General features: G+C 36.3%; 1 protein-coding gene across 1 annotated transcript in view; it reads left to right on the top strand.

The window, feature by feature from the left end:
* The first annotated feature begins 1,403 nt into the window (after positions 1-1,403).
* LOC114038417 (small ubiquitin-related modifier 2-A-like) overlaps positions 1,404-12,054 on the top strand; it is a 44,136-nt gene continuing 33,485 nt past the window's right edge. Inside the window, exon 1 of the mRNA XM_027855691.1 lies at positions 1,404-1,583. Within this exon, the coding sequence (XP_027711492.1) occupies positions 1,404-1,583 (180 nt within the window). The remainder of the gene's footprint in view (positions 1,584-12,054) is intronic.

Here is a 12,054-nt window from a genome sequence, read left to right as displayed (position 1 = left end):
AGGTTCTTAGCTAAAGGTCTCTAAACAACATGTAGAGATGGGCAGGTTTCTCAGCCACACAGGGCTAGGTCCAAACAATACAACAAGGTTTTCTCATAATTTCTACAATTGAATATAGTTTTTCTGACAAGACAGAAATTGGACTAGAATCATAATTGAATAGAAGAGGAACTGAGTTAGCTCCAGAATTGAGTCACAAGATGGAGTCAATGTGGTTCACTCAGTTCCCACAATTAACTACTTGCTGTCCTAATCCCCTCAGTTCTCTCAGTAGATGTTCTTTCTCTGAACATTATTGCAGTCATTGGGTATATTGTCTTCCTGGTTCTGCTTATTTCATTTTGTATTAGTGGAAAACCACTGCAGCATATGTGTCAAGAAAACCCCAAATGGGATCACGAAGAGTTGGACATGACTGAAAAATGACTGAACAACAATGGAAGATGATTATAGGACCTCCTATTTCATAAAAGAGGAAATGGACTCAAAGAGGTAAAGAAACTTGAGGAGGATTGAGGAACATAAATGCTATTGTCTTAAATACTGAAAAAACCACTTGAGAAAATGTATTGTCTCTTAGTTAATAGGGAGTGTCAGAAAGCTTAAAGGAAACCAGGAGTAGGACAAATAGAAAGAATGGAACAGAACAGCCCATGATTTTACGGTGAACTTTTCATATCCAGAACAATAGCAGAACCACAATAGGACTCTATTACCTTTGTGAGAGATACACTACATGGAAAAGGTGGAAAAGGCATTAAAGAAGATGAAATCAGAGAGTAAGAGGTTAAAGGTGATCAGAGAGATACACAAGATGTCTGTGCTGGAGGCTTTTTTCAAAGCACTTAAGGATTGATTTTTAAGATTTTAAGGAGAGGAAGATTCCAAAAGAGAGAGGTATGATGTTTTTACTCTTTCTCTATTTCTCTTCCCCTTAAAAGGCATATGAGTACATATCAATAACTACTGACTTGCATATACTTGCTTTCTCAGCTTTATATAGTTTTTTAAAGACTTATTCTCCCTGTTTTGCCCAGATTGGAAATACAGGAGATACTAATGAATGAATACATGAATGAAACATTTATTAAGCATTTAATATGTTAAAAGCATTGGGGACAAAAATAGAAAAGTGAGACAGTCCCTGCTGTCAAGGAGTTCACATTCTAGTTGAGGAGGCAACATATATGGAAAGTTTCAGTTAAAAGTTAGGAAAGTTCTTGGGGAAAGTTCTGGATCCCAGTCCTACAGCAACAAAGCTTATTAGTTAATACTTATTCTTTAACGTCATTTTCACTGATAAAATTATATTGGTTAGTTATATTTGACAACATTAAGGATTTTGGTGACAAGAGCTTTATCTTCTGGATCTTTAGCAGGAATAGTTACTAGGCTATATCCCCATGGGGGTTGCTTCCCAGAATGATGGCTGCAGGCATTGGGCTGGAAGCATTGCTATTCCTCAGGCTCTTGAGTTAGAATCCTGGGCTATTTCTATCCGAGTCAGAGGAGAGATCGTGGTCAAGTTGGTGGTGGTGGTGGTTTTACTTGCCTTGTACATGCTGTCTTCGATCATTCTTGGGGTACGTTACTGTTTTTGCTTGGTTGGCTTGCTTACCCTACTGGTGGAAGCTGATTGACCATTGGTAATAATGGCTAGTCCATTTTCCATAGAAGTTGTTTGCTATGGATGATGGCTGTGAGAGTGGGGCTGGAAGCAGGTCTGGTGGTTTGGGAAATACTGCTATCCTCAATTCTTTTAGATAGTTTTGAGCTGTCTCCATTAGCTTCTGGGTAGAAATGATGGTAGTGGTGGTGGTTTGACTTGTCTCACATATGTTGCCTCCTCTCTCCCTCAAGGTGTCTTGCTTCTTAACCTAGGATATCTTGATTATTTTCTGTATGGCAGTTGGTGGGGATGACTGTCCCCTTGTAAAATCTTTATGAGCATTATTTGTGTACATATGGAGAGTATCTGTGATGAAAGGAGGGTACAAGTAGGGTTGTTTTGTCAGTGATTTTCTAGAGAAGACCATCTCTATTTTGGTCTCAATATTAAGAGGTACAGACAAAATGAGATTCTGTTGTCTCTGTTTTTTATTGACTTTAAGAAGACATTTAACTTGGTATACCTTCAAGGACAGTAAAATCAAGGCAATTCTACAGAGCTTTGAGATGTAACACCCTCCTCACTGAAATTCATAGGCATATGAAAGAGAATAGTCTAAATATCTACAGTGGTGGGAAAAAGCATGAGTCCACAAATGTGTAAATCTTAGAAAAATGCTACAGATGGATAATGAGCTGTACCTGGAGTTGAGTAGTAGGAGGAAATTAGGCTAGATTGCATTAGAGAAACTGTAATGTTTTCAATCATCCTAAGCTAGATATAACTGATAAAGCTCTAGTGACTAATATGGTTGTCAATCACTGCAATTTAAGAATTAAAAAAAATTAACCCACAGAGTCATGGAGAAATTCATGAAGAGCAAAAGCAGCCTATAACATGGTTATAATTAATGACTTGTGTGAATTAGTGCACCAATCATGATTAAGGACATAAGGCTGGCCCTAATGTAAAAATGAGAAAGAATAGATGGCCAAACTGGTTATATATGAATGGCCCAGAGAGACTAAATGAACAAGTTAGACTTCTGACACATTATATTGGTGCTTTTTGGATAACTATGGGAAAACAAGGGCAAGAATTGTATAGGATGATGCATGGAAATCTTGGGATTTATATCAGCAGAGGGAAGGCCCAACTTAGTCAAGTTGCAGGTCCATCAACTGGTACACTTGGTCAGGGTGTGCTATGAAGAAGCAAGACTTACACAATCATTGCAAATGAATCATCTTAAAGAATGGATTGTTTTAAAGCAAAAATTGTTCTCAAAGTGGGGATCCCTTGGGAATCCCCAAAACTCTCTCTTTGACCATGAGGTCAAAACCCTTTTTGTAATAATACTAAGATATTTAAATTTCTACTACAGTAAATATCACTAGATACAAGTAATATAAGCAAAAGCTCTTTGGGGAGTCCTCAATAATTTTTTTTTTGTTTTGTTTTTTGTTTGTGAGGCAATCGGGGTTAAGTGACTTGCCCAAGGTCACACAGCTAGTACATGTCAAGTGTTTGGTCTGAGGCTGGATTTGAACTCAGGTCCTCCTGACTTCAGGGCCCGTGCTCTATCCACTGTACCACCTAGCTGCCCCAGTCCTCAATAATTTTTGAGAGACTAAAAGGATGCTAAGACTGAAAGTTTGAGAAGTGCTATTCTAAAGAATTGAGCATTAAAGAGAATATGCAAGTTAAGGAATATTTTGGGGGTGAGCTTGCACAATATTCTGCATGACCATATTTACACATATGTATAAGTAAATGCATACTTGGTAATGGAGTTTCTCATATCATACCTGTGATTCTCAGGATTTGTTATGAACCATTGATTATCTTTTTGAGGTATCACTAACATGAGCTTACATATATTCATATGGGCCAACACTGAGGGAAGGCCATATGATAATAACAGCTAGCATGCTTATAGTGCTTTTAGTTTTGTAGTGGTTTACCTATTTCTTCTCTCTTAATCTCACAACAACCCTATGGAGTAGGTGGTGGTGTTATTGCAGTTTTATGGATGAAGAAATGGAATCCAAAAGGGCTTAAATGAATTGCCCAGTGTCTGAGGTGAGATTTAAATTTAGGTCTTTCTTACTCCAAGTCTAATACTCTATGGCACTGTGCCACCTAACTACCAGAGTGATCATTTCAATAAATGAATTTCAATAAATCATTTCAATAAATAAATCTCAGTAAGATTTTTGTTCTTATGTTTCTATTTTTTGTATGAAATATATAGTTCACAAAATTTGACAGTATTTTGTCTCTATTTCCTTAATTAATTAAAAAATCAATCTTTAGAACAGTTTTTAGTAGATTGATATGATTACTCTTTTAAATTTGGATTTTAAAGTTTTATAACTTTTAAAATATGATGTGGAAACAAAATCCATAGAGCTAAACCTTTTCTTTTGCCTCAGGGGAAGGGAAGATTTAAGAATGAAAATATTAAACTGTCATCCTTATTACTCTTTAGTAAGAGACTTTGGGGAACAGTAAACTTCTCTTTTTATAGCATAGGTGAAGGGGACAGGCTTAAGGTGTATAACATTTTCTTAGATTGGCTATTTTTGATGGAAAATTCATCACATATTTCTTCATATTTTAAGCAGAAAAAAATATATATCCATCAGTAAATGCAGCATAGTTAGCATAACTTTGACTTAGGAGGCTGTAGAATGATATTTTAATATCTAGAGAGCCATAATGGAAAAATAAAGAGTAATTGTTTTGCATAGTGCATTCTTTTTTTTTTCCATCTAGCGTTATTCTTTCATATGTTTGTGTATAATAAACATGGAATGCTGAAATTTTGTAGCTTAATTGGGATTGTTCTCTTACATTAGACCCTGAATCTAGTATTCTTCAACATAAAAATATGTCCTGCAGTATCTAAGAGTAAGAAAATTATTTATTGTTTCTTATTCCTTTTCTTAGAAGATATGTGTTAGTATGGCAAATCTGAATCATATTACTATCTAGAAATAGAGCAGCTTTGAGTCATGTTAATAAATTCTGAAATATTAATTGTTTTAACACTTCATAATACTTCCCTAATTCAAAACAAAGCAGAAATGTAGTTAAAACAAACAAAAACCATGGATTTACTTGATTTAACTTGGTGAATTCAGAATCACCAAATTGGACTTGCAGGTATCTTGAAAAATTATTGTAATTTCTCCCTGTTCCTAAAAATCAATGTTAACCTTATCATTTTGACCTTATGTAATAGTAATGGATCCTTGAAACCAGTGCCTTGCACGCAATAGATGTTTAATTAAATTTTTGGAGTAACTGAATTCCTTTGCAAACTTAAATATATAATTCTCAGTTATTATAATTTTCCCTCATGAGCTAACAGGGTAATTCCTGGAGTTGGGTAGGAGGAGCTCTAGTAGCTCCAGCCAAATTCTAGAGAGAGAACTGCTTGAAAGATATTCTGTCTCCCAATCTTCTCCCCTCAACCTCACTTGATCATCTGGTGAAACTTCAAAGATTCAGAAGATTTAGATTGAAAATTGGCATCAGGAGCAGAGTTGCCAGAAGAGCAGTGGCTGATGGCAGTGTCTGTGCGTTGAGAACTTACAGGTACAGTGAGTACAAACTAGACACAGTGAGGAAATATAGCAGCTTCAGGACTCTCTCTGCAAGGGTACTAACCTTGGGAGCCCAGGGGAGAGCCACACCTAAGCTGCATGGCACTTCATGAGTACTGTATGAGGGGAGAAAAAAGAATTCCTTTTCAACCAGGAGCTGTGCCCCCTCATTTCTTCCATTATATACAACTCATTCCTTCCAGTGCTTAAGAGAAGGCAAGTGTCTTTTTCAACTCTAGAGCTTGCAATCTGCAATCTTTTCTAAAATAATGGTGCCCCAATTTTACAATTATGCCAGCATGGATGTGACTATAGTCAAAAAAGATTATGAAGGGCAACCCAAGAAACTAGAATGAATGGAAAATTCATTTATCCTGTAAGCTTGAGTTTATTTTCCCCTAAACTCTGTATGTACTTGTGGTAGAATGTGTCTCAGACTTTTTTTTTTTTTTTTGGTTGATAGGTTGTTTTTGTACCAACCGTTTTCACTATGCCACATTATTAAAACTAATTAGTTCTGCTTGATTGGTAATCAATGAGGAACATACCAGATGGAGGTTTGTGAGCAATAGTATTAGACAACCTTTAACCATTTAGGGTTACCCCTGAACCCTGATAGGAGAAGAAGTCAGCTACCCTCTGGGAATCGAATCTGCCAATGTGAGTGGGGATTAAGGGAAGAAGCCCAGAAGAGATGCTCCATGTGAGTATTTAATATATGCATTCTACAGATATATCTACTGTATAGCATTGTACAAGTAAGGTGACTTAGCCTTTTAGCTAAATGATAGTTTCCTGAACTATTGTTCAGAATCTGGAAAACTTGTTTTCAAAATCTAAATTTAACATAAAATTAAATTGAATTGCTTAGGCTATTTTACAACTCATGTCAATTTTGTTTATATTAGTTATATTTAAATGAGAGTTCTTAAATACTCTGAATATTTTGAGCAAGATTAAAAATTAATAGTTGATTCAAAAGCAGCAGAACTGAGCAAAAATTACATTTAAAATAACTCAACTCACATTTGAAACAAAATCAGGGCTTTTTGTATGGCTATTTCTGAGCATCTGAGTTCATTTATCTTCTGAGAGCCAGCAGGCCTGGATGCTCTTTTAGGGAAAGGAATTAGAATCCTTGTCTTTAAAGGATTTGAGGACCAGCCCTGGCCTCTGGGAATGTAGTTAGAAAGGGTACATCATAGAAAGCATGAAATTGAGCAATACAGGGCTCAATGAGAGGTTTAGTTATGGAAATTGTCACAGCCTTTAGTACTCAACAGGATACTCTTTGCTTTATCTCTCAGTCCAGTTCTTCCTATATGCTATAGAAACAGAAGGTTTTTCTGCCTTGTAAGCCTCTATGTGCTTAGATAAAATTGGTACTGTTAACCTGCTGTAAGGAGAGCTAAGATACCTATTTTCAAAATTTTACAAGCAAGGAATTTTATCTGCTAATGTATAGTAATAATGACAATGGGATGGTTATAATTTTCAAAATCTTATGTTACCATCTTCTGAATTTTTTTATATTTTTATTTTATTTATATTTTTAATTTATATTCATAAATATATATTTATATATTATATTTAAAAAATTAAATGATAGAATATTAAAACTGGAAGCAACTTTATAGGCCAGCCCCTTAACTTTATTTTGTATTATTGACATTGGACAGATAGTGTTGCATAGTTGAAAACCTTCGTGTCAGGAAGAATTGGTTCAAGTCCTACACCTGACAAATTCTAGCTGGATGACTCTAGGTGTTTTTACAGCAAAATGTGTGTGTGTGTGTGTGTGTGTGTGTATGTATGTGTGTATGTGTATGGATTCTTCCTTTAATGCAACGAGAGTAAGATCGTCACACCCCACCCCTGTCCTGCTCCTTCCTCCATATTTATATATTCTTCTGTTGTATACCTAAATTGTGAGAAATACTGAGTTCTACCTCTCCTTCCTTATTTCTTCCATAGTGTGTTTCTTTCCTCCTCTCTTTTCTTTCTAATCTAAGGCTATTAAAACAGAATAAAGACATCCTAAGATGCTGTGTTTGTGAAAGGTCTGAGATGTATGTGGGGAGGTGCTTAGTGCTCTGTTTTGAACATGGAGTCTTTATCTCTCAGTGTGGAGCCCTCACCTTCAGCCTGGGCCCTGGAATGACAGAGGTGAGTGGAATAAAAACAGGCTCTTGCTTTCACTCTTTCTCAGGGAGTTTGTCCTATGGGAATTTCCCCCTCATTCTGTTGTTTTAGCTGTGCCAAACGAAGCAAAAGAACTGCATTTCCTGCCATTCTTGTGGCCTTACTAGGGGGAGCTGGTATTGGTTAAAACTTTTTACTTTGTCATCTTGCGGTAATCTCCCAATGCCCCCATTTTACATATAATTCTCTTGACGTGCACAGATTGGAGAAGGACATACTAGAGAAAGGAAATTGCATGAAAGTAGATAAATAAGAAGGAAAACCATATGGTTTGTTTTGAGAAGATCGATTCATTCAGTGTAATTGGAGTTGATGGGGTCCTAAGGGAAGTAATTTTTAATTTTTATTTCTGTAGAAATTACATTATCTTAAAATATAGGCTAACAAACCTCACGTTTTACAATTTACTGTAAAATGGGTTCAGAATCCCAGCTCTGTTTCTTACTCTCTTTGTGATCTTGGGCAAGTCAGCTAACCTCTTTGGGCCTCAGTTTCCTCTTTTGTAAAAGGAAAGAGTTGAACCAGATGATTACTGAGGTCCCTTCAGCTCTAAATCATAGAATTTAGATAAAATACATATTTTTGCTACGGAGTTAATCTTGTTAGTACGTTTTCAGCAATAAACAATCTTCACAAATGTGAATAAAAATATTTTCAGTACGTGGACATCATTTCGTCCAGTTTCCTTGTCTTACAGGTGAAACAATGAATGCCAAGAAAGGTTAAAGTGACTTGCTTTAAATAATTTAATTTATGTCAATAAGAAATGCTTACTTTGGCCATTATATTCCTATGTATTAAAATACTAGTCCTTTGTAAGAACTTATAAAACAGATTTTAATAATCTTATTAAACTTGCCTTTTGTAAACTAAAAAAAAAAAAAGAAATTACATTATCTTTAAATGCTTATTTCAATAACTCCTGGAATACTTTACTTGAATTAATGATGAGATTTTTTTGGGGGGCTAAAGTATTTTTATCCACTTTTTTATACATTCTTGTGAGTACTTCTTTATAAGAAACAAGACACACTAGAATTGTAATCAGAAAACCTGTGTTTCAGTCTTTTGTCTGCTATAATACCTTTGTGACTGTGAGCAAAACACGAAGGCCCATGAAGGCCTTCTAAGTATCATGAGTAGTCAGGAGAGACAGGCATCACTGTTTCTATAGGAGAGACTGAGTGGTGTAATGTAAATTTAGAGACAGGACCTGGATTTGACAATTAGCTTGCTGGTTATTAACTTTGTGGCCTTGGGCAAATTACTTAACCTGTTACCTTATCTGGAAGATAAGTGTGTTGGGACATAAAGTTCCTATATTCCCTTCAAGTTTTAAATCCTAGGACCCTAAAATGAAAGTTTTTTTTTTAGAGGTTGAGTACAGATGAAAGCAGGGTGTGTTAATGTATACATATTAATATGTATACTATATCCCTATGTATATATTTATTTTTGTAATATGTTACATATATTGGATGCATATATCATTGGTGTTTCTAAGTTCAGCATATACATGTTAAATATGTACCATGTGTAGGGCAGTTTACTCTAGGTACTGGTGATTTAAGGATAAAAAGAAACAGTCCCCACCATCAAGGAGCTTATGTTTAAGGATATACCAGTGAAGTACAAATCATGGCATGTCCTACAGAACCTGAACTTTGACTATGGACTCAGCAATGGTCAGAAGATCAGTTCTCTGAGGACCATTGTTTCTCAACTTGGAGATGTTCATTAATAGAAGGTTGGTCACCAAGTGATGAATTTTTTGACCACAGCAACTTATGAAGGACAGTAGAACCCTATACTGATAAAATCATGTCTCTTTCAAGTATTAAGATAAATGCCTAAGCAGTAGTCAATTGTTTGTGAATATTTGATCTGTATAATAGCAAAGCAAAAATAAAATACCCATCTAGTGGATAATTGATAGAATATACTCGAGTAGTTTGAGGCAGTGAAAAAGTAGGATTCGGAGATCTTTATGATAAGTTGTTATTACTTCTGTATATTTTTTTAGGGAGTTCTGATGAAGAAGAAAGGAGTAAGAGCAGAAAAGTGTGCAGAAAGGTTGGGAAGAGAAGGGACAGTAGTTATCCATCCCCCGACTCATCCTTAGTGAGGTTCTAGACCTTCTTAACATTTTATAAAGATGAAATCTGGCTAAGATGAAAACCAACAATATCTTTGAAGGGAAAAAGAAGGGAAGGGACACAGAAAAAAAGTATAGATTATTGGGGTGTTAGTGGAAGACAGAGATGGTAGGAGAAGATAGTATGGTATTAAGTAACTAGTGGCAGGGTTTCCTGGATTGTGTGGGTATAGAAATATGAATGTGTGGGTATGTATATAAGTATGTTTATATATACAAGAAAACTTGGGGTATCCAAGGCAAAATTATGATGTTGTAATGACAGTAATTATCTTTTCTTCCTTAGCTTTACTTTATCCTTTCTCCCTCTTGTGTAGTCCTTCTTTTCCATTCCTCAGGAAATCTTATTCCTCTTGTTCTCAAGAAGTAATCTGATTTATAATGAGGTTGGCAAATGGATGATTAATCCAGAAGTGTTACCCTGACTAGGGATTATTTGTAGTATTAATAGAAGATAAGAAATCTCAAGTCAAAGAATTGAATCTATAATTGCAAAATTTCAGGCACCATTGAGAATGAAGAAAGTGATTTTTCAGGTGGGGAAGGGGGAACTTTTCATTACCTCTGAAATTCTAGCAGGCAAACAGTTGTCTATTCTACCTATGTAATGCAATATGAAATACCAGTGTTATGTTACAGCATTACTGTATTTAGGCTAGCATTCAGATTTGTCCTCACTTATCATGACAGCACAGACACATCAGAATTGAAATCCCCTGTTTCCAGATCTGTCCAAATAGCTGAATGACTGGTTTATCACTTTTAAATTAGTAGGGCAGGGGTTTAGTAGATAGAGAGCTGGCCTTGGAACCAGGAAGACCTGGTTATTCCACTTCTGGCATGTACTGTCTGCTCACTTAATCTCTCAACGTTTGAGGCTATTTTCTCAGTTTACAGCTTTCAGGGAAGGAAGGAAGGAAACAAGCATTTATTAAGCACCAACTATATGCCAGGTATTATTCTAAGGGCTTTCAAATATTATCTTATTTAATCCTCACAATATCCCTAGGAGAAAGGTGCTATTATTATCTTCATTTTACAGAGTAAACCAAGTCAGACACCTAGCCAGCGCTAACTTGCCCAGGATTACGTGGATAGTAAGTAACTGAGGCCAGATTTAAAATCAATTCTGCCTGACCGAAGGCCCAGCACTCTATTCACTTAACCACGGAAACTGCACTGGCAGAGGGACTTTGCTCATTTGGGAGTTCCATGTGCCAGTAGAATCATAAATCTAGTCCTTATCTCTTTCTCAATAGCCTTTTAAAGCTTCCTAGTTGGGGGGTAGCCAGATGGAGCAGTGGATAGAGCACTGGCTGTGAAGTCAGGAGGACCTGAGTTCAAATCCAGCCTCAGATGCTCACTAGCTGTGTGACCCTGGGCAAGTCATTTAACTCTGATCACCTTAAAAAGAAAAAGAAAAAGAAAAGATTCCTAGTTGGTCATTTGTGACCTTCAAACTCTTAGGCAGTCTATCTATTGTCTGCTCTCATATTTGCTATGTAACATGCTTAGAATATTTTTGCATGATGGCCTCTAGTATATATACCACCCCTGGTTTTTTGGGATGCTCCTATTTGGTCATGCACCTCTGTAGTCCTATAGACTATAATGTGTGAAATCCACACATCATTCTTTCCATTACACACTGAGTGACTAAAAATTTCTACTTTCCCTGTTTTTTCACGAGTCAGCATGATGTGCCAATCCTTGTCAGCAACACTACAGAGTTACAGTATCCTTTCCCCAACCTTCCTATGTGCTCACTGGCTGATGAATGTCATACAGATAAGTCTGAAACAAATCTCGACTGCTTTGCATCTTCTAACCCATTCTTTCTCTTTAATGTTACTTTGCTGAAGTTGATACCTGAGATACATGTTTCTTTACTTTGCTGCAGTATCTTCTATATATGAATTTTGGACCCTGTCAGTTTTCACCAGAATTACTTAAAGTAACTGATTAAGTTATGAAAACTTAAGTTGCATTTGATATTAAAGTATATCCTCAAGTCAAAACTTGTTTTGTTGGTATCTGGTTGGAAATGCCAGAGCCATTATGTCTGCCTTGCACTTCACGTAGAAATCTGTCTAAAGCTCTCATATCATGTTGCATCACTTTGTCAGTTCCTAGGATCAAATAGCTAGAGCTGGAAGGCACCTGAGAGATAGTTCAAGCCCCTAACTCAGGGGTGAGGAACAGAACGCAAACAAATCTGGATTTGTTCTATGAAGTTTGGACTCAGTGAAATGGCCACACTTGAGGACCTAGAGAGCCACATGTAGCCTTGTGACTGCAGGTTCCCCAGCCCTGTCCTAATTTAACAGATGAGCAAACCTGGGTCTAAAGAGGTTAAATAGCTTGCCAAAGATGACACAGTTAGTAAGTGCATCATATTTGTGTGTGCGTGTACGCACGTGCCTTCCTAGATACTAAGCTTCCAGAGGGCAATGACCAACTTATCTAACTTTGTGTGT

The sequence above is a fragment of the Vombatus ursinus genome, unplaced genomic scaffold (assembly GCF_900497805.2).
Source record: "Vombatus ursinus unplaced genomic scaffold, bare-nosed wombat genome assembly UNPS02011014.1, whole genome shotgun sequence".
In the NCBI taxonomy this organism is placed as follows: Eukaryota; Metazoa; Chordata; class Mammalia; order Diprotodontia; family Vombatidae; genus Vombatus; species Vombatus ursinus.
This window is presented reverse-complemented; position numbering and strand designations above follow the sequence as displayed.